Raw genomic sequence first — 22,871 nt, forward strand, 5'->3', positions numbered from 1 at the left:
ATGACACAAAACCGAGCGCAATGGCGTTCTAGGATTCATATAGCCGACCCCACTTAGTGGGAAAAGGCTTTGTTGTTGTTGTTGTTGTAATACTTGAACAACACAATGGCAACACGTCCCCACACATGTGAGAAATTTTCAAGCTTAACAAGTGGACAACACAATGAGGTGATGTGGAGCGAGTGTAGCTGTTTGGCTTCACACGTAGGACAACCTGCTTTGATACCATGAAGAATGCTGGGATTACACCATAAAACTAATTGGCAATATAAGAAGTAGTACAACCTCTTATAAGCCCATGTAAGATCCTTATTCTCATCAATGTAGGACCTATTCTCAACAATATATACATGACGCCAAATATACATAAGCGATATAAGTACACAAAAATCAAACCCTTAACTCTTGAATCCCAATCGATGCCACAGTGTTTCATTACTACATTTCTGGTTCGACTTCGAACCTCATTTATTTAAAATCCGCAAGATATTGACGCATCATATGTTATCGTCGGTGACTACGAGTCAGTAAGATTTTCAATCATACCGCATCAAATGCATGCAGAACTTATCAACCGTAGCATCTGATGGGATCAGTGCAACCCTTTTCGGTAGATTGTTTGTTGCCCCTGCGTCCTCCTTTTTCGAGATATTGCTGGTGGTACTCCTCTGCCCCGTAAAACTTCTTCGCCGGGAGGATCTCTGTCACCACCTCCGTATCCTTCAACTCCGCCTGCTTTGCTTCCTTTGATTCCTCGGCCAGACGAGCCTGGTTTTCACTGTAGTAGTAGATTCCGGATCGGTATTGTGTACCAACATCTCCTCCCTCATCCATAACACAAAATTTATTTAATAAATAACAATCATGAACCAATTATTTGAGAAACGTACACAAACAATACCGGTTATAAACCAAGGTATACTCTTTACCAACAGAAGAAACCAAACTCGGTATTTAGGTTGTAACGGTTAATATTTTTCAACTAAATTACAAGCTCCATGTCAAGTACTCAAGGTCATTTCAGTTCTGTTTTCGATCAAAAGTTCGTAACTAATTTTATTTGCCCTCACCTACCTAATTTTTCCCCAAAAAAACACAAGCTTTGCTGAAATTTAGCAATCGCCAAGTCATTGTGGCAGTAACATAAAATAAAATAAATAATAAATAATAAATAAGGTTGTAGCAACCAATGTTCTTTTACTTTTGTTTTTATGGCCAAAGAACAAAAAGAAAAAAGAAAAGAAAATGATAAGCACAAAAGTACAACTCCATGCGTCAAAAAGTAGGAGGCGCGGGAAAAAAAAAACAATGATCAGGCCACAAAATCAACGGCCCATAAAAGTCAAAAATCAATTACCTGGCGATTGAGGGTCGTTGGATCATGACGATCCCAAAACACAGAGAGTAGATCCGTATAGGAGCAGACTTCCGGGTCAAATTGGACCCGAACCACCTCCGAGTGGTTCGTGGTTCCGGAGCAGACCAATTTGTAATTCGGATTGTCCACGTGGCCCTGGGAGTACCCGACCTCGGTCTTCACCACCCCGACCACTCGCTGGAACCTCAGCTCCGCTCCCCAGAAGCACCCCGATCCGAATTGGGCGAACTCGTGACCCTGATTTTCCGGAGCGTCCGAGTCCGGGCCCAAAGCCGGGTTGTTGACGGCGGAGTTACCGGAAGCGGCGGTCATTGTTCTCGCTGAATAATTTCCTTTTTGTGAATTTGTGGGAAAAGTGGTAGTTATGCAGCGCTGCTGAAGTCAACGGCTTACAACGACATGTCGGTTTCAAGTTCAGAATCACTTTGCTAAAAGCGTAAAACCATATATGTCATGTATCTTGTTTCTTCTGATAAAATGATATTAGTACACAAAACGAAACATGGGTGGACGTGCCGGAGTGGTTATCGGGCATGACTAGAAATCATGTGGGCTCTGCCCGCGCAGGTTCGAATCCTGCCGTCCACGTTTTTTCACTTCCAATTTCCTATTCATTAATTTTTGGGTAAATTACATAAATTTCCGTCAATTATATGTCAATTCTTTTGTTAAATGCTGATGTGGTTTTAGGTATGACCCATTTTCTATTAAAAATTTAATAAAATAATAATTTACCAAAAAAAAATCCAAACACCATCTTTCCCGACCCTCATTCCCTGCAACCCACCCCTTTCTTCCCCCTCCCGTTTTCCCCAAACCCACTCATCCTCCACCTCCTCTGCACCCATCCTCCGCACCCCAAACACCATCTTCCCCGACCCCCATTCCCTGTAACCCAGATCACGTCTTCCCTGAACCCACCCCTTTCTTCCCCCTTCCGTCTTCCCCAAACCCACCCATCGCACCTACCCTTCCACCACTCCAGCCTCATCAACCTCCTCGGCGCCTCCCTCTCTAGGAGCTACGTCTACCTCTTTGTAACCCAAGCGCGGTTACGTGGTGCCGAAGTTTTAGGAGCAAGGCAAGGAAAACGGGGTGGGCCCAGAGAAGAGGATGAGAATGAGGATGAGGAGGTCGAGGGTCAAGTGCGGTTACGTGGCGCCGGAGTTTTAGGAGCAAGGCAAGGAAAACAGGGTGGGCCCGGAGAAGAGGACGAGAATGAGGATGAAGAGGTTGAGGGTGGGTGATGGCGAGTGCTTGCAAAGGAAGATGCAATTAGGGTTTGACGATTTGGGTTTGGGGGTTGGATAGGAGGAGGAGGATGACGTGGGTGGGAATGGTTTTGGATTTGGGTTGCAGGGAAAGGGGGTCGGGGAAGATAGTGTTTGGGTTTTTTTTTTTTTTTTTGGGTAAATTATTATTTTAATAATTTTTAATAGAAAATGGGCCCCTCCTCAAGCCACGCTAGCATTTAATAGAGAAATTGACAGACAACTGACGGAAGGTATGACATTGCAACAAATTTGAAGATAAGGTATGACATTGAAACTTTTTAAAGACGAAGTATAAAACTGTTAATGACCCAATAATTGAGGTAGTTTTATGTAATTTACCCTAAAAATTTTCCCGAAAAGTTGTCATTTTTTAACACCATCAGTAAAATCGAGTTTGAAGCAACTAAGGTGGTTTTTTTTTGGTGAACAAGCAACTAAGGTTGTTTGATGATGTTTTTCTTATATAACTATATAGGTTTAGACCACTTAGTATTATGGTCTAGTGATATTCTTCTTCATTTGTAAGTGATAGCTCCTAATTCAAATCTCGTAGTTGATGAATTCGATATCAAATTAGGTTGTTCATTATGTAGTTTAATCGAATTCCTCCCCTCTTAGCGTAAAGTATATTGTTATACTAAATATAAATATAGAGAAAGGCTTATTGTTTGATTGAATGGAGAATCTGGAAATGGATTTGTTTTTGGGCTTCTCATTTCGGTGCATTTTATCAGGTAAAGTAAGATCCATGAGCGTTAGAAGCAGATCTGCCAAGAAAGGCCCAAGTAATAAATAAGATGAGCTAGTGGGGGGGCCGAATAAGCCCCAGTTTGGGGTTGAGGTGATTTTAAAAAAAGCTCTTATAAAAAAAAGCTGGGAGTGTTTTTGGTGTTTGGTAAACTTAAAAAAAATGGCTTATTTTGGAAGCTGCTGTGAGAATAAGCTGAAATCAAAGGAAAAAGCTGAAGCTGCAATTTGTAGCTTTGGAAAACTGGCTTTTTTTCAAAGCACACAGAACTACAATGCTCCTTTAATGAAAAGACCCACTATCAGACTGTTTTTTTTTCCAAAAGTACTTTTACAAAAAAGTTTACCAAACACTCTACAGATTTATTTCACAGCCGCTTATTCTCACAGCACAGCCGCTTATTCTCACAGCAGCTTTTTTTCAAAGCACAGCAATACCAAACCAGCCCTAAGAAAAACAAACTTAATTCCACATCGACCAGACCCGGCTTTTTAGAAAGCTTCTATGTGGTACCAACAAGAAGATTTGTCTGTCGCATCTAGGAGATTTGATAAAATTGGAATGATATAGAGAAGATTTGCATGAACTATGTACAAGAATGACACACATTAATTGAGAAAAGGTCCAAAATGTTTTTTGCCCCTCTAATCCAGTAGCTACCGAGGAGGATATTTCCAGTGTCCAACCCAATCCATATGCAGAAGACGATGTGATCGGAGGAGATTCATTGAATTTTTCCTCTTACAAGGACATCAAATTAGCCCCAAATGAAGCCGAACACCTTTTTGAGGTCCATATCTTCCTACTACATTTAAAGTTTTTATCCACCATTCTCCACACTGCATTTAAAGTTCTTTTTATCATTTTCCTGACATTGGAATGATAAAGAAGATTAGCATGACCACTACGTAAGTCTCTTTTTCTAATTCTCCAACATTAGGGTCTCTATGTCATGATGCTGTTAGGGTCACACTCTGATCACTAAAGTATTGAGAGGGCTTTTGAATATTTGAGAGTATCAAATTTCCAACGAGAGAGGAGAGAGCATGAGAAGATTCCTTGTTGCATAAGTGCTTACCTCAACTTTTTTGTCACCACTATTTTAGACATGGATGATGGAACCAATGATGAGATTTGTTCGGCCTGCATTCGCAGATCAAATTAACATTCCTAAACATGATTTTTATTGACCCACATGCCAATTAGAAAGTGTTTAAGCAAATGCTTAACAAAGCAAGAGTAACATAATATGTGTTTGATAATAATCATCGCGTCATTAGGAGCCTGTTTGACACCCTTTGAAATGGCTACAAATGTTTCTACAAAACTTTTGTTATTGTGTTTTTTTTTTAAAGCATTGAAGCATTTTTAAGTCGTCTATTTTCTCATAAGCAAGTGGTGGATTGTCCTGATAATTGGGGTCTTTATCTTCAACTCACGACTTTCTAAGTTCAAATCAACCAATCTCCCTAATATAAACTAAAGTAGTAATATCGCTTTTACTATACAATAAAAAAAGTAATTTGCTTCTCCTAGTTCTCCCCAATAGTTAATAATTGTCTGTTGTGCTTCTAGTGATAAGCATGAGTATTGCTGCACGCATCTGACAAGTCTAATTGAGAAAATTGGTCTCTGTAGATTTGAAAAAGTGAGCGACATTAGGTCCGGATGGAAGAGAGAGAGCGGAAGAGGAAGAGAACGCCGCTGCCATGGAAGAAGAGAACGCCGCTGCCATGGAAGAAGGAGACGGCAAAAAAAGAATTTAGGTCAGAGGAGGGGGTAGCTAGGGTTTACAACCTAAACTCGTCGATACCATGTAGAAATTATATTCTTGATTATTATATTCATAAAACAAAAGTCTTTTTACACACATGTGTATCATTAACGTACAAGTAAGGATCTTTACAAATCTGTAATACAATCAGAATTATGTTACAATATTAAATTCTAAACCTTAGAAGAATCAGTTTCCTTGTATGAGGCTCCTTCTCTAACAATTCGAAGTTGCAACTGGAAATATGTTTCGTATTAATATCTATCTCGTCACTTGTTATTGAATAAGATTTATCAGCGATTACACACAAGAATCCCGACACGAGATGAGACATATACTGAAAAATATATCCTCACATAATTGGACTCAATGTCTAGAAAGATCTTGGAAATATTATAAAATATGTTTCTTGGTTGGGTTAGTGCTGTCTTCTCCTTAGTCATCACTTTTTTCAGTCTGCTTAGCCTTCGAGTCCAATTTTGCATCTTGCAGCCATGAAAGGGACTATAACGTTGTCGTTTTGCAGTAACTTCAACAAATTGTAGCGGTTGTTTTTGGAGACTTCTTCTAACTACCAGTTTTTAATTGACTAACTAGTATTTTTGGAGATTTTTTAGCGTACCTAGAATAATTGCTCATATTTTATATGTCATATATAAGTAGACGAGCATTTAAAGAAAAAAATTATTCATTCGTATAAAACATATGACGTATCGTTCTGTGTTTCGGACATATTGAAAAATATCTCCTACTTGCTAGTATAAAATTGACCTACAGGAAACTTACTTGGACCTTGGGGCAAAATATTGTCACACCAAAATTTACCTAAAATTTACTTTAGCGGTAATTCACAAATATTAAGGTTATTTTAGTTTATTACGTCATGATTTTTTCAGTTTTACCACTAAGGTTCTCAAGACAACGAAGCATGTGAACATGGCATGTTATGTCACGAATTATTATATTCGTCAGATGAGCTGTATGCAATTTAAATGATTATAAAGTTTAGAACTTAGGTTGTGTCTTTAGATATATACAAAACTTGATTTTGACTGAGAAAAGAAAAATTGAACCTTGAAGCATGTAAACATGGCTTATTATGTCACGACTTATGGATCATCATATTCATCGGACTAGTTATACACAGTTTAAATGATTATAAAATTTAACTTAAGTTCCATGTTTGTATATATACAACAAAACTCATGTCCCTTTCTTTCTGTATTATTTATGTATTCAATTAATATGCAATTGATAGAACCTTGAATTAATCTAGAAGTAACATATGCGTTCAAACTTGCAAATGATCAAAATTGTGATGTTTTCAAGCTGTGTATTAATATTTTTTCTTAATACAATATTTTTCTAAATGTGTGTTCAAGGTGGATGAAATATTAGTAAAATATTTAGTCAAATAAAGACCTCTCAACTAATTAAAAGTCTCAAACTTTTGTTTTTTTCATTTAACACATTCATAAAGTATAAAGAAAAACAGCTACAAATGTCCATTTTATTTAATAATTTTTTTATTTATCTTTTTTTTTCTTTTAAATTCTTTGTCACCAACCATTGGATGGCAATGAGTTGTTGAGGGTTCCACATCAGAATATGTTAATGCACGTTTTTAAGGTAATGATACGTAATTTCTTATTTTGCAATTGGTTTTATGATAAAATCACAAATTCTTCATGGTACGTATAAGAGCAAGTTATCTTGTATGTAAAGCACTACGACCACACGTCCTCTAGTCATTGGATTTGTGTTATTCACGTGCTAGCTTGAAAATTTGTCACATATGAGAGGGTGTGTTAAGAGTATTAATCCCACATCTAGAAGACAATGGATCTTGCATGTGTTTATAAGTAATTTTTTATGTTACACTTGATTTTACAGTGAAACCTCAATTTCTTCATCAAATTTGGTGACCATCTTTACATGTCATCAAAATCGAAAATAAATCACCTCCTCTAAAATGTACATATACTAAGCTAAATATTTTTTTACTAAGCTAAATATTATATTTGAAGTCACAAACTGATGTAACAGTTAAAACATTCATGTAATGAAGATGGAAGAATACACTAATCAATTTTTTTTTTCAAATTAATATTTTTTTTCCTGTTAATTTTGAAGACTTTTTTATTTTCATTTTTTATATAATTATGTGTTATCTTGTTTATAGATTTAGTGATGAGAGAGAGACAATCTTTTGAAGACTTTTATATTTTCAATTTTTATATAATTATGTGTTATCTTGTTTATATATTTGTGATGGGAGAGACATTTTATACAGTCAACTACTGTCAAAGATCCTTTTATTTCGTAATATCATGTATAAGAAGTTGATGTTTAACAATAAAATCAATTGGCAATATAAAAATTAGTCCAATTATTTATAAGTACAAGCAAAGTCTATTTTTGCCTGATGTAAAATTGATACTCAAAACACTATTAGACAACCAGCATGCACCAAATCCATGTATATCCAACAGTTGACAGTTTCCTCCTATTAAGGAAAATTGTCATCCCGTAATGTGAGTGGCTTAGACCACTCCCTTAGAGTTCTATTCCCACTCAATTTTGATATAAATAACTATATAATTTATCTTCTAATACATGTATAATTCTATTTCTTATTTAATAGAATACAGATAAAATGATGTAGCAAACTCATGCAAGTGGGGAGGCAAACAGATGCATATCATAACGAAATCAGAGCTTCTGATATCATGATAGACAACCAAATGCCTAAAAAGCTTAAATTGTTAGGAAATCCACAAACAACATATATTTTACTAACACTCGTATAACAAGCAAGATAGACGCATGTTAAAATTACAAATTTATCATAATATTAAAGATGAGATAAATGTCACCAAAACAAATGAAAATCTACTGAAATAAAAATTACTAAGGTACATATGATGAAACCAAATTGGACATGATAATACTTCCCCAATATTGGTAACTAAACATATTAACTAAATGTTAACCCCAATTTCTACTAGGGTTAACCTTCTAAGCACCCTCTGGAAGAACCAAAACTCTCACTTAAATATACATTGGACAAGATCATACACAGTTCTTTTTGACATTTGTGGGGGAAAAACATCCACTCATCATATCACTAATTTGCCTCAGATCGACCTAAATCAATCACAATCTGAAGCTTCTAATTCCATTAGGAGGAGGAGTCGTGCTTCTTGCTTCTCCTAATTCTTCCTCCCTCTTCCTCTTTGACAGAGACAAGGAAGATATGGTTTTGGCCGACACCACCTTCTTCACAAGCAGTTTCCATCTGGCCTCATCTCTCTTTTTCTCTTGCTGCATTTTCAACTTGAATTGCCTGTCACATTCCCAAAAACGACACCGTGTTAATAAATATCAGTACTAGTTGCTAATAGTTATTCATGATAGCGTATGGACGCTGCTGCAAAAGAAAAAGACAATTGAAGGAGCCTTAAACCCCACCATCCATGATATATGGAGGATGGAAATTTTGAATAATATCAAAACCTTATCTTTTCGTAAATATTCATGTCCAAAAGATATTTTTAAATTTGCAAGTGGTAAGAGTTCGGAATTAGGTTTGGGATGTAATGTAACACTTTTTTGTAAACAAAGCCGACATGTCATTGCAATTCGACGTAAAAAAGAAATGTCAACTGTCTACTACTTGACACTTTACCCATCCTTTATCAAGATTTGGATCGACAACGGAAGATAAATTTATATAGACAGAATTTAAGTTGACATGTATTCTAAAGCCAGCATGGTACCCTAATAAACTGGCGTAACTCGCATATGTACCCTAATAAACTGGCGTAACCCACATATGCGGATGAAACACTTTCACATTGTATCTTTCATGAACTAAATCGACCAAAGTGATTGGATGGAAGAGTCATGAAAAATGTTCACTTCTTTGTCACATATTGACGGAATCTAATTGGATTTTGACTTTATTAGCCAGCTTCTGTCGCCTCCCTCCGTATTGCACCATGACATGCGCAAGCTGTCGCTGTAGTACTTGATTCATGTTCAATGAACGTTTTACTAAATGAAGGGGTCAGCATCTAAACCTAAATGGTTATGATATTTCAACCACTGGAAATTCTCTTTTGTCGTTTTCTAACAATAGCTAGGCATACCTAAAAATGTTAAGAGTCCTACAAGCAAACAAACCTCTATGAGGAGAAATATTCTCATGCCAAATAGTCCATCAAACATAAGATTTCTGATTCTAAATCTCGACAATTTATTCGTTCGATTATTTCGTATGAAAAAATAGTTCATATTTACAGTATGTCAGGATATTATTCCTTGCTATATAACCCTACCATACGCCGGACCAAAATTAAATTGGTGCCAGGCTAATGGGTTGGCATGAGTTGGGTTCCACCACCCTTCCAAAGATGCCTCAATCGTTGAAGTAGGTTTCCAATGATGCATGCACTAGTCTATTTCTTCATTGTCCTATATTTTATGAGATTCCAAACTAGCTGGTGTATTTTGCAACTTATTACTACGGTATAGTGGTTTTCTCTTCATAAGTGAGAAATTTTATATTTGATTCGCCAAAAACGCTAACTCATTGTGAGGCTTAGCCCACTCTTTCAACCTTAGTGTAGGTAATATTATTTGTTAAAAAAAAATTGTTTAATTTTAGGTCACATTCCACATTTTGTACTTAAAAAACATGCATATTAAAGAAATCCAATTAGTCTAGCTGATAAAATCGTTTGGAATCCTACCAACAACTCCTTTTTCCTTGGTTATTCATTAAACTATTATTAGAATTCATTAAACTACCATTAAAATACATTAAACTAAGATTAGAATTTAATCAAGGGTTTTATGTGTTTACCTGCAAAGAGGGACTCTACAAGAATCAGGTTCGTCGCACATTGAAGAGTGAAGCTTAAGAAGCTGCCACATGCGCTTGCAACGTAAGCACCCTCCATTCACCCTCCGTTTACACGTGGCGAAGTGCTGGAACAGCATCTGGAGCCCTTGACACGTGGAAAACTTGCTGCATGGGCGCCTCTTGTGACCTGGCTCCATGTCGTAGGGTCCAACACTTGTGCAACCTTCCTTGCATATGTGCTCCAGGCACTCCATTGCCTCACTTAGCTGGAGATACAACCTCTGCTCCTCCCTATGCTTCCTTGCCCTCTTCTTCCTCTGCTTAATCATGGGATTAACTTTGATTAATACAATAATCAATTGGGTTAAAAGATAAATAAAGAATTATCACAAATGATAAACTTTTACAATGCAAATGTTAAATTAGGTGATTATCAATAGTTACGTCAGTCTTACATATATCAACAACCAACAAGTGTGCATGTTACTCTGACTTGTCGTCCATTTTCTTATCGTCTACGAAACGAAACGAATGTGAGAGTAGCGTACCGATTCGATCTCGTCGATGAATTGCAAGATGTCGAGTTCGAGCCAAGGGTCGTGATCTTGCAAGAATTTCCATCCTTCAGTTGTCTCAACAACCTTGAAGTGATTAGCGACCAACTTCAGGCACTTGAGGTAGAGATCCGCAGCGTCGCACATCTTCGCCAGTTGGAGGACGTCCACCACGTTTTCGATGGTCAAACGTTGTCCAAGCTCCTTCGTGCACCGGTGCTTCAGCTGTGGTACCAGGTACACGTGGGACAGCGCCAACAGATGGATTCCGTACTTCTCCATGTTCTCCTCTGTGCAACTGAAGGGTATTTTCGTCAGTTCAAATATGCCAGGTGTAATTTAAGCGGACGGCCGAGATGAAACAGACGGTGGCGATGATTGATGATTTGATGTTATAGAAATACGTGTTGATTTAGACGAACCTGGAGGAGTAGAGGAAGCGAACGAAGGCCAATACGGCGTCGTAGGGAACGCCGAGAATCGGAATGACCCGCTCGGAGCTCCGGTGCTTACGTGGCCGGTCGATTACGTTTTCCAGCACCGGCGACACCGAAGCCTTCAGAATTAAGAAAATAAATAAATAAATATTCAGAAATGACCGAAAACAGAAATAAAACTGCTTTTCGAAAATGAGAAGAGGCGGCGGCGCGGCGCATATTTGGTGAAATAACGTACCAGGATGCTAGAGTGCGCGGGGATGCGGAGGGCGTCGCAGGTGAGGATGTCGACATCTGGTTCGGGAAGAGATTTCGTGTCGGAGAGACCGTACAGGTCGACGGAGATGCCTGAGGCTGCGGTCGGAGAAGCTTCCATTTGGGGGAGAGAGAGAGAGAGAAATGTGGTAATGAGTAGAGAGAGAGAGTCTGGTTTTTGTGACTTGTCTGTAAGAGGATCAATGAAGAGGTTTGATGGACGGGCCTGGCTTTATAGAGAAAGAAAGATCGGACTGAATTGGTACATCATTAAAAAACAAAATTTCACAATTAAATATCGGAAACATACGGCGTCGTAGCGTGTGACTAATGTTTGGTTGTCCTCCACCCCACGCGCCTTCTAATATCCGCACTTGCACTCTCCCAACATAGCTTATACAGATCCTTTTACGGAAAGAATCTCAAATTTTCTTACCAACAAAAAAATAAAGAATTAGTTGTGAAGTTTACATCATATCGAATTTTAATGATTTAAATAATTTATTTTTTTAATTACAAGATCTAAAAACAAATTCACAACCTTATAAATATAGGCGAGTTGCACCTTACAATCTAAACTGAAAACGGATTTTGAAAGCCTTACTCAATCAATTTGTCCAAAAAAGTAACAAATAAAATAAGAAAAAAGAAAATCCTTTTTACTATTTCAATTGATTTCTTCACCTTTTTACTCTGACATTCTCTCTTTTATGTCATGACATAGGTTGACTGAATTTCCTAAGTAAGCCATGCGCGTGGGAAACATCTCATAATTTTGCTAGCAAAAATAATTATATTTCCATATTTACCCTCCCAACTTTGAAACTTTTCCATATTTTAATTTAGTAATTATCCAAGATTATGTGGAAGGCTTACACCCACTTGTTCTTTCGGTATTCATACTATGTTTTTATATCATATTTTCATACCATAATCACATTATTTGAATTAATTATATTTTTAAATTTAGTTCACTATTTAATAAACTAATAATTAAGAAAAAAATAGTTAATTAAATGATGATTGTGGTATACGAATAGTCTTTCTCCTTCCTTTTCTTAGGTTTTGCAAATTTTTCAAATGATGTGGATGTTCACATCAAATATCACTTATGATGATATAAAAACATGATATGAATAGCATTACTCGATCTTTCAATTCTAAAAGCGTGAAAAAGCCGGGCCAAAATTAATTTAAAAATAAAAGAGCCTACTGAGGTCGTTTATTATAGACGGCCCTTCGTCACCCGAAGCGCTTGACTCGGTCTGACGTGTATCAACTCTTTCTAATCCTTTTGCCACCTCAACTGGATCGATCACAAACCAATGTCCACTTGTACTTACACGTGTCAACAGCCAACCCTCACTTCACAAAAAATCCCCAAATGTTTACTTGATTGGTGACCAACTCAGTCTCGGCCGTCCATAACCGCCCTACCGGGCCCCACTAATACTAATATTCTGCGGTTGAGTTTAAATTTCCTTTGTAAATTATGAACGGACCTCATACACCACTAACATCACTTATACTATTTTAATTTGAATACGAATCATTAAGTGTTAAATTTTATTATAAAAAGTTTCGGTGGTACTATGATTAAAAATCTCATATTTTAATTATGTATTATATTGTCATATAATCAATGTGTTATCCTATTTTCAAACACGCATCCTCACAAGTGGCCTTACACAAGGTTACAAGAAAAACCAATTCCTCCCATAAGAAATTCGTTAAGTCATTATGCTGGAGCTAACGCAACTTTTTGAGACTTCGTTCATCATTTAGGAAATAGAGTCAACACAACTTTTGGAAGACCCAGTCAATTAATATCCTTAAGTTTAAGCTCAAGCAATTTTGGAAAAGCACAACTTAGGGAGGCAAAATCGAGCCTAATAAATCATGCTTAGGATGTGTCAAAAGAATATCATGTTTTGATATCATGATAAACTTTTAGGCCCAACATGGTTTACTACCAAGGTCATCGATATTATTCTCACTTATCCATCTATCATAAGGCAGCAAAATTTCAACATAAAATGCTTCGATAATATTATAAGTAATTATTTTGTTACATGTTGAATATGAGATTCTATTCTCCAATAATTTAGACTCAAACGTAAACTATTGTTAGTATAAAAACTTTAACCAAGATATTTCAGTTTGAGGTGGTCAATTTTGGTTTACAAAACACTTATGTTTACTTTCGAATTCTTTTTTATTGTTTACAAACTCAAAGAATTTAATAATCCAAAGCAATTATGATTAGTTTTAGGGAAATTAACATTTCTATTGCAACTTTAGCCAAATCAACGAAATATAAAAACAATAATAATGCAGCTTGCCATAAGAATGTGGCGTGAGTAGTAAATTATAAGCTGTTTTTGTACAAAATTATACATTCATTTTGGTTAGGTTTATCGATATTTAACTTGATTTTTTATTGGGTCTCAATTCTTCGGCCGCAGATTTGTTGTTCTCAAACTTTGCGTCTCATTTGTGTCTCTTTTCCTAATTTTTAAATGTATCTTCTAACTTACCAAAAGGTTAACACAATTAATTTTAAGGAAAACTAATGAAATAGTTTGAAAACTTTGAATTTTAACGATAAGGACAAAATAAAATGTAAAGTGAATAGTACCAGAATTGACTTTTTAGTGTAAAAATGTGGTTTTTCCTTAAAATAAACAATACCGAGAGCTTTTCGTTAAAGTTCCATTAATTTTATTAACCACAACAAGTGGCCCAGTGGCAAGGGCGCAGATTCTGGCTTCCAAAATATAAAAAAACCTGGAGGTCCTAGGCTTGAGGCTCCAAGCTGGTGAGTTAGTTTGACTATAGCTAGAAAGAGGCTGAAATGCCTCTGTGAGTCTTCCTGATTCTCGAAATGGATGGATAACTGTAATTTACCACCACTTGTTCCTCTTTTTAATAAAAAAAAATACAGTTAACTTTATTATCTTTCATTAAATAAAATTGATAGTGTCAAAAAAATCAACGTCATAGTTAACTTTTTGATAAGTTGAAAGCCGTGTGTCAAATAATTAGAGAAAAAACACGAAGGAGAGCCAAAGTTTGAGACAGCGCCTGTGGCCATGGAGGGTGGAGAGCCGCGATGCCAATAAGGCATGAGGTACTGGCTTACGTACCGCCCTCTTTTGGCAAACCAAAAACAATTGAAATTCAAAGACAAAACTTCGTCTGCTGATATCAGATATTTTATCGAACCTTCTAAGAAGGAATATAAAACTGTTAATGTGGCATGCATGGGGGGTCGGTTTTTGTTTATTTCAGACACAATTGAGAGGCTGGAAAACATTGGGAAAATTATATAAAATAGGGTATCAATCTTAATCTTATATCTTAATTTATGATTATTTTGCGTGCTGTGGAATACGAGTCACACGATCAGATTTTTCTGTGGCGTCTTTCTTAGAAGTTAGGAGGAAGAAAGCAACCCCTAATGGCACGTTTACTAATCCGTAATCAGATTTAGAGGAATTGAATTGAGGAGGAATTAAAATGAGATGAAATCAAAATTAGATTCATGTTGAAGTTGTTTACTAAAACTGTATGGAATCGGAGTGTAAATGATGCATATTCTATATTAGTTGTTTACCAATTCACATGAATCGGAATCAAAAGCAATTTGATTACTAAAATACCCTTGTACAAATCAGATATAAAAATTTCATCTTTTTTCTATCTATCTTGCTTTGGACCCTCCTAAGAAAGACAGGTCCCTCCGCCATAGCTGTTGATCTTTCCCTCTCATGGGTTTCGTTAACGCCATTCATTGCATGCTTTTGGTTTTCAAATATTAGCTGAATTCAATCTCTCTGGGGCTCTGGATATTTTTTTGCGGGTCTGAAATTTTGCTTTGTTGGTTTTAAATAAATGGTCACCAATGCATCTGGGTTCTTTATTGCTCTTTACAGTTCCAACCTCGAGGAGGAAGATTCAACCGTCAATACGCATTAATGCATGCCCTCCCCCTCCTCTCCTCACCCTCTAAAAATTCCCGTCTCCTTCCCTTCTTATTCTTCTTCTTCTCTGTCTCTGTCTTTCTCTTATGTATGCTTCTTCACTAGGTTTTGATTTGAAACCTGAAGACGCTAGTGCTGTGCTACCGGAGACAAGGGAAGGAGATAAGGTATATTGGGTAGAAAAAACTGATTCCGGGTTGAGGCTTTCTTCAGAAATCCAAATACCACATATTGGTTGGTAATCCAATTCCAAGCAAATCAGGGATTTGACTCCCTATTCTTGGTGGGCCCCACATACAATTTCATTCTCCCAATGTTAGTAAGCACATGAATCACTCAGAATAGTGGCCCTTTACTACAGTGGTGAAAATATGTTGTGCCCTTGCACGACGGTTTGGGTTTGAACCCCGTCGGTAACTAATCTAACATTTAACTTACTAACGCTATCGTTTCACTAAAAAAAAAAGAATCACTTGGAATGAATGCAATTCTCATTCATCTCACTCCATTCCCCTTACGTAAACACACCTTAAATGTGGAGTGGCAAAGTTGGTAGGGAGGGAGCAGGAGGATGGGAATTAGATGAGTTAATGAGGGACGGTTGGACGTACAATAAGTGATTTGCCAAACTTGACACAATGCGACACTGACACGGTGACACTTATACAACACTCCAAAAAGTTGCCTATAATTCGCGTATTGTTGTAGAATTAGTGGGTGAATGCCCACTCAAAGGAATAAAGACTTAGGAATAGTATTTGATACTTTTAAAAGTGTCATCATTGTATTTGTACAGTTGTTATTACGAAAATTGCTCTATAAATAAAGCACTATGTGTGTTATCAAAATGCACACTGCAAGAGAAAGAATCAAAGAAATAATATCAGTATATCTCACTCTCTCTCTTTATCTGCCATCTTTTGTGTTATAGCTACTAAAGTTATAGTGTGACATTTTGCACTCGCTTCGCTCCTGTCCTTAGCAAATATTATTTCTCTAACTTTTGCTTATTTATAACACATGATTTTTTTGAATTGTATTTTTGACATTTAAATGATCAGTGCATTTTTTTAAGGATTATTAGTAAAGCACATGCAAGTTTTCTTGCCGGGATAATTGACCCACTTGAGCTATATATGTATAATCCAGGTTGCATTTTGTAGTAAGATTTAAAAATTTAGGCAAGTCATTAAGATCTGAACAACAATTTGAGGTCGTGTTATGCTTAACTAAACTACGGACACATTATCGATATTTTCAGATAACATTCATAACATGCTGGTACGTTTTGTTACCTATCGACCGTCGGTAAATAACGGGACAAATATCATATTTGTGAATTTATATTTTAACCTCATGGGCTCACTGTTATAGTTTTGCACTCCTTTTGGAGAAATGGTTTTCTCAGTCCAATAATCTTTGGCAAAGGGCCTAATAACGTTTAACTAGTTGATCCACACGAAAATGGGCTAGACTAACTTGCAGCTGGATCTGTCCATGTTGGCTTGGCTTCTTTTTGTTTCCCAATTCTCTTCTTTCTTCCACTTTGGCTGATTTTAAGCATTACTGAAAAAAGTTTAAAATGAAAAATCAAATCTACGTAACGATATTCATTAATTGACGTGGCATAGCCACATCAGAAAGTTAAGGAAAGATGTCAGTTTATTGTGTAAGAATAGCAATTATAGATTACTGTAAACAAAAAAAATGTATCATGAAATCTAGGATTCTTTCAGTTTAAGCTTCGTTATCTTGTACAAATAGAAAACTATCTAAAATTTCCACCCTCTTTGAATTAAGCTAAGAGACTACAATTGCTAACAACTGATCTCAGTTTAGCAGGGCTATAAACATTCGTGATCATTTGTCAACATTTTACTTGATCGAGACAAAGGTATAAGGAAAATAGTGAATTAACTTATGAGTGACACATCCCTTGCTTAGGACAATGCAACGCTTCTCAGTTCTTAATCAACTCTCATGAGTGGCGGATTCAAGAAGTTCTCCTCCTGTAGGCAAGATGAAGTATGTATGTCACTTTTCTTAATTGCTCTTAGCTAACTGAATTTTAAAGACGTTTTGTCATACATCTTACTTTCATGACATCCATGCTCACATGAGCCTTCCCCTGTCTGTAAAGCTAAAACCATTGAAAGTCTTGGTTTTGGGCTAATGGGGACCTGGTTTATTGGTCTTAGTCGTATTCCAATTAGGTCTCTTTCCACTAATGTCTGCCACATGGTTGGGTCCAAATGGCTACCTCATTGCATTGGACTGCAAATAAGCTTAACCTCTTCGGTCCCCTTCACTCCCTCAGACTTCATATCAGTGATAGCTACACACTCTATTATTAGACTAATTATCCAAAAGACTCTTTAAAATCAAAGGGTCGTGCAAAGGAAATTATCATTGGTTCATACTCTCAATGCTCTATATTTCTCATCAAATAGTCATTCTCATATACTTTTTTCTCGCAAAAGACGGGAAATATGTGAGACCATGTTAATTGCGTCAAACGATGATCGCATTATTTTTCAATCTTTAATTTGTTAATCTTAAAAGATTATGAACTTACGTATATGAGCCATCACATATTAATGGAGAGATAAACAAATGTTAAACAACGGTGGTTTATGAGACAACGACGTTTGATAGGGGAAGATTAGCAACTGATGCATTGGAACAGAAACTTTCCAAACCTGGAGCTGTATCATATATATAACTGAAAAACCTGCAGAGCTACATCATCTGATGCATCTTTCCATGTGAGAACTCATGTAGTCAATTTCAACCTGCGGAGTAAGCAAGGGCTACTTTTGCAGCCTTCTGCAGTGTTTGCATGCGTTTGCTTTTTGAACGTGGCTTGCTTCAATTCGGCAACTTTGTCAAAGACTTGGTTGGTCGTAACTTGTAGCTAAATAGTGCCCCAAATAAAATACTATAATTTTAAAAGCAGATGGCTGAGATGGCTCCATCAAAAGAAGTTCCAGTTTTACGGTTTGCATGTGCCTTCTCCTTCAGCAGTCGCAGACCTAATCGAGCCCTTTATGTTTAAATTCGAAACCCTGCCCTACCCAATTCTTTATTTGTAGGGGAACAGTTTTCCTAGGCTTTTTTTTTATCTTACTTTGTTGGCATTTTGTTTTAACTTTGGGCATGTAATCTTCTTCTGGTCTATATGCCTTGGTGGGTGTGCAGCTTGTATCTCTCGGTCAAAAAATATGGGAGATTGTTTATTCTTATAGAAAATCAAGTATTGGATTCTGTTATTCTGCTTCTTTTATCTTTTGGGTGGAAATTGTACATCAGTTTGAACGAAAATTATAGTAAGACCTTGTGTATCACACACATTGAATGAATTGAAAACTAAATGAGCGTGAAGAATTGACGGATTCAATGTTCAAGAATTTTAATGTATATTGTCCTATTTGAAAATACTTCGGTTTGTTTCTTCAATTCTGTAGTTTTTTATCTTCTATATTTTTCATGATTTACTTTTGTCTTTGTCTCGTGTATACTACTATGATTTACATGTAGAAAACGTAATACTAAAATTCAAACGGAGAGAAAAGACAAAGGAAAAATGCATAAAATATTGAAAAATAGATTGATAATTTAGTAGAATCAACACTTCATTGACGGATTCAATGTTCAAGAATTTTAATGTATATTGTCCTAATTGAAAATACTTAGTTTGTTTCTTCAATTCTGTAGTTTTTTTCTATATTTTTCATGATTTACTTTTGTCTTTATCTCGTACTATGATTTACATGTAGAAAACGTAATACTAAAATTCAAACAGAGAGAAAAAGACAAGGGAAAATTGCGTCAAATATTGGGAAATATATTGATAATTTAGTAGAATCAACACTTCAACACTTGTCTTCTCGTCTAGGTCATCAAGATTCTCTAACAGAAACCCTAACGCAGCCTCAGAGGAAGAGGGCGAGGTTGTAATCATCATGAAAATTGACTAAAAAAAAAGTAAAAAGAAGAGGGATAAAGTATAAAATATTGGGTAAAAAAGAGAACTTGGAGGGAAAGAAAAAGGAATGAGATATTTTGTCTCTCATTTTTTTTCTTTGACTTCCCTCCTAAATATGTCTAGTTGAAGTTGAATAGTTCTTCAATTAATCACTTTAGAATGTCGTTTTCAGCAGGCCACAAGCTCGACATGCGATCAGCAATGAGAGCCCTTTCGGCAGCTAAGTGCGCCGGCAGTCGTGGTGATTGAACCCACTAGGGAAGATGGCCTTGCACCCAAGCTCGAAGCCCTGGCATAGCTTGAGGAAGCTCCGGCACCCGATGCCCTAAAAAACGCACCGTTTAACATCAAGTCTCCTTCCGACCTCCAATTCCAGTTCTTCCATTCACTTTCTGGTGCATCCTCATGTTTGGTCACCTGCGTACAAAGTTTGTAACATATTAATTATAAGTTAAACACAAATTGTAAAATTAATTTGTAACATTTTTCTTATGTGCATAAAAATAATTTGATGGGTTTTCACCTCTTTGCTGAATCTGATATCTGGTGCGGCAAATCTGTTCCCTTGGCTATTGATTGTAGGGTTTGCACTCCCTCCAATAGCGTACATCTCCCAATGGGTATAGTCATTGTTCACCACATGGAAATATCCATGCCTACATCTGCAAATGTGAATCAAAAAGGTTATGGGAACTGTGTGTTTTTTCAACTGTTCGTATTAACATTATCAGTTGTCAGCAAGACTAAAATAATTAAACATCAAGTAAATTTTGAAAGCATGAAAACCATGGACCACCAACCTATTTACTTTATACAAATTAAATAAAAAAATTGCCCAACTAATTAAATTCTACTTTTTTTCTAATTACCTTGGCATTCTTTGAACCAACCCTTCTCCAAAGTGATTGAATGCAATGGTGACTTGCATGTTCTTGTCTTGTGTATACGAATCACTATGCCCCAAAAGCATCACCTTATCATGGTGCGTCATGTAATTGTTTGAAATTGTTATCGCAGTGGACCCATGAATAGCATCAATCAACCCATCTTTGCAGTTGGACAACGAGCAATGGTCCACCCACACGTGGCTCCCACCGAAGATCGACACTCCGTCGCCGTCCGATATGGTCCTCCACCCGAAGTGCTCTGGGGAGTTCCTCACCATAGCGTTCCCTCCCTGCTTGCAATCGTGTATGTTCAGTCCGTGGATAATAATGTTGGTCACGAACTGGATGGTGATGCATGGCCCGCCGGCAATGTGGACGGACGCTCCCCGGCCGTCGATTGTCTTGAAGGAGTTCATGATCAGCTCCTCCTTGAGCTGGATGGTCATGTCGCGCTGGAAAATGATCCATAACGGCTCGTCTTGGATGACGGCGTGTCGTAGGGTTCCTGGCTTGGGGTTCACGGCGTCGTCGTCGCCGGAATCTGTGACCACGTAAAGCTTCCCGTCTCTTCCACCGATGGCGTTTTTCCCGAACCCTATCGCGCAATCTGCTAGACGCTGCCTGTTCTTCTCCCAGTTCGGATCGCACCGCCAGCAGTCGTCGATAGGGTTTCCAGTCCCACATGATAAGTAGCCCAAGTTCCTCCTAGACACTGAGTCGCTAATGTTCCTACAACCATAAACATGTGACACATTTTAATGAGTAACGTACTCTTATCAAATTTGTCTTGACATAATATGAATTTTGAGCACACATTCTGCAAATGATGTTCTCTTATCAAACTTACATTGTCTGTGAATCTAGAACGCACATTGTGAAAAGAGTGGGGCAGATTCACAGTTTGTCGAGCTAACATTTTTCAAAAGACTTACTTCTAGAACCACACAAAATAATTACTAGCGGAGCCTTACCTTTGTACCTCTTGTACTACCAATTCAGGGTCTTGAAGATGAAGTGGCCTGCAGGAAATGAGGGTTGGGGAGAGGAGAGAGAAGAGGAGGAGAGAGAGAAGTGAGGGGCCTGAGGAGGGCCTTGCCATTTTTTGAATATGCAAGGCACTGAGACAAGCACAGAGAGAGAGAGAGAGAGAGAGAGAGAGAGGAAGAGTGTTTGTGAATGGAAAGAGGAGAGGAAGGGGGGAGTATATATAAAGAGAGAGGGGATAATTAGCATGATTAAACTAAACATGTGGGACCCAAACTGCTACGTGATTTCAGGTTTTGACGGGAATCCAATTGGGTAGTTTTGGCCGTTAAGCAAGGCTTGAATAACGGTATAAAGGTCATTATTTTAATAATGTTAAAAAAACTAAATTTGTAGATAAAATTTTGTAAACTAAATGACATGAAAATTGATGGTTAAATTATTACTTAAATGTTAATTATCATATTTATTTTTAATGATGACATTATTTACTCTGCAAACTTTGTCTACCTAGTATTATTCGGTCATTAAATACCTACCATAAACTAACGTCATCTTACTCTTTTGTTTTCTACTCACCTGTTACCTATGAATAACACTTGCACATTGCACGTGCTGATGATGCTCAGTGGTGAAGTGGGGCATGACATGATGGTTGTTACCCTTTTCCTTTCGTTTGAGTTTTGTTAGCGTCAATCATCCACTTGCGTGCAAAATTAATAGGATTTTCATATGCATCAACGGTTTAAAACCATTCTCATAAATACTAATAGGTTTTTTACTATTGTTGGCATAGACGGATCCATGAAGGGATCACAGTGGTTTCTCAGGCCCATCATAACATTTTGTTCATAAAGAAAAATTTAATGTTATGCTTATGATTTTCAAAGTTTTGTCGTAGACTCAGGGCCCTAATTCGACATTTTTTGTTTAATTTCTTTCATCGGGTTTGATTTGATGTTGGTGGATTGTATAGAGTTCAGGCAATCTATTGCTTGTGAGCTTTGAGGAAAAGGAAGAAAGAAAAGAAGAAAGACAGACTTGGGGGTTTAGGTTTAAGGAAAATGATGATGAGGACGGTATCATAGCAAATCCAAACGACGGTGGTCTGTTGCTCACCATACTGGTTATTGAACTCATACTTTAATACATTTTTATTGTTGATCCCATATGAGTTCCACGTCTCGATCAATTTCGGATACCCTAATGACCTACAATCGCCGCCCACACGCGATTGAGGGACTGACCATGGAACTCCTCCATATAACATTGATCATTACATATTCTATTTGGGTCTAAGTTTGCAAATCTTTGGGATAATTTTGGTAAAACCATAGTGCTGACTATGAACCCCACCACAACCATATGCGTTGAAAACACCTGCTTTTGGTTAATGTTGATTGATGTCCTTATTAACTTCTCCACTGCATGCTGTGTTTATTTTCCATAACATCAAATTAAGCTGGTAGAGTAGGTTTTACTCTTTAAGACGATACACAATTTAAGTAAGACCTTGATGCATTTCATTTTCTTTTGAATAAAGCATTGTCCCATTTCACGTTGCCATTGACAGTGACACCAAATGTGGTGGAGAAATATTTGAAAAATGGAGAATATATCATTTTTACTTTGCTTAATTAGTCCCTAAAATTGACTTATTTGCAATGGTTATGAACAAACTACTTTTTTATTTTTATGAATATAATAATTTTAGCATAAAAAAAATGAAATGCTATGAGTTTCGA

The 22,871-nt window shown here is 36.9% G+C and overlaps 3 protein-coding genes, 1 non-coding gene and 1 pseudogene across 4 annotated transcripts; 2 read left to right on the forward strand and 3 right to left on the reverse strand.

Moving 5' to 3' along the window:
• Positions 1 to 243: 243 nt before the first annotated feature.
• Positions 244 to 1,805, reverse strand: LOC126599645 (peptide methionine sulfoxide reductase-like). The gene is made up of 2 exons (XM_050266040.1): positions 1,358 to 1,805; positions 244 to 825 (listed from the first exon to the last, which is right to left on the reverse strand). The coding sequence occupies exons 1-2, from the start codon at positions 1,688 to 1,690 to the stop codon at positions 571 to 573; spliced, it is 588 nt and encodes a 195-aa protein (XP_050121997.1). The 5' UTR covers positions 1,691 to 1,805; the 3' UTR covers positions 244 to 570.
• A 79-nt stretch (positions 1,806 to 1,884) lies between these two features.
• Positions 1,885 to 1,966, forward strand: TRNAS-AGA (transfer RNA serine (anticodon AGA)). Its single transcript has one exon. It is a non-coding gene; the product is annotated as a tRNA-Ser (tRNA).
• A 1,958-nt stretch (positions 1,967 to 3,924) lies between these two features.
• LOC126601030 (U6 spliceosomal RNA) lies at positions 3,925 to 4,034 on the forward strand (annotated as a pseudogene).
• A 3,969-nt stretch (positions 4,035 to 8,003) lies between these two features.
• LOC126599642 (BTB/POZ and TAZ domain-containing protein 1-like) lies at positions 8,004 to 11,501 on the reverse strand. Its single transcript, XM_050266038.1, has 5 exons — positions 11,271 to 11,501; positions 11,018 to 11,151; positions 10,590 to 10,893; positions 10,042 to 10,358; positions 8,004 to 8,520 (listed from the first exon to the last, which is right to left on the reverse strand). Exons 1-5 carry the CDS (start codon positions 11,406 to 11,408, stop codon positions 8,331 to 8,333), a joined length of 1,083 nt encoding a protein of 360 aa, XP_050121995.1. The 5' UTR covers positions 11,409 to 11,501; the 3' UTR covers positions 8,004 to 8,330.
• Positions 11,502 to 19,093: 7,592 nt separating this feature from the next.
• LOC126599638 (probable pectate lyase 18) lies at positions 19,094 to 21,327 on the reverse strand. Its single transcript, XM_050266034.1, has 4 exons — positions 21,114 to 21,327; positions 20,125 to 20,871; positions 19,779 to 19,917; positions 19,094 to 19,672 (listed from the first exon to the last, which is right to left on the reverse strand). Exons 1-4 carry the CDS (start codon positions 21,239 to 21,241, stop codon positions 19,451 to 19,453), a joined length of 1,236 nt encoding a protein of 411 aa, XP_050121991.1. The 5' UTR covers positions 21,242 to 21,327; the 3' UTR covers positions 19,094 to 19,450.
• Positions 21,328 to 22,871: the final 1,544 nt, after the last annotated feature.

Source organism: Malus sylvestris, chromosome 14 (genome assembly GCF_916048215.2).
Source record: "Malus sylvestris chromosome 14, drMalSylv7.2, whole genome shotgun sequence".
Classification (NCBI taxonomy): Eukaryota; Viridiplantae; Streptophyta; class Magnoliopsida; order Rosales; family Rosaceae; genus Malus; species Malus sylvestris.

Excerpts from the sequence above, each read along its gene's own strand:
- LOC126599645 (XM_050266040.1), bottom strand. The coding sequence starts at position 1,690 with ATGACCGCCGCTTCCGGTAACTCCGCCGTCAACAACCCGGCTTTGGGC. Across the intron at positions 826-1,357 it reads CAACGACCCTCAATCGCCAG|GGAGGAGATGTTGGTACACA; the intron begins GTAATTGATTTT and ends GTTATGGATGAG.
- LOC126599642 (XM_050266038.1), bottom strand. The coding sequence starts at position 11,408 with ATGGAAGCTTCTCCGACCGCAGCCTCAGGCATCTCCGTCGACCTGTAC. Across the intron at positions 10,894-11,017 it reads CGCTTCCTCTACTCCTCCAG|TTGCACAGAGGAGAACATGG; the intron begins GTTCGTCTAAAT and ends AATACCCTTCAG. Across the intron at positions 10,359-10,589 it reads TCATCGACGAGATCGAATCG|AGGAAGAAGAGGGCAAGGAA; the intron begins GTACGCTACTCT and ends ATGATTAAGCAG.
- LOC126599638 (XM_050266034.1), bottom strand. The coding sequence starts at position 21,241 with ATGGCAAGGCCCTCCTCAGGCCCCTCACTTCTCTCTCTCCTCCTCTTC. Across the intron at positions 20,872-21,113 it reads GTAGTACAAGAGGTACAAAG|GAACATTAGCGACTCAGTGT; the intron begins GTAAGGCTCCGC and ends TTATGGTTGTAG. Across the intron at positions 19,673-19,778 it reads ATATCAGATTCAGCAAAGAG|GTGACCAAACATGAGGATGC; the intron begins GTGAAAACCCAT and ends CTTTGTACGCAG.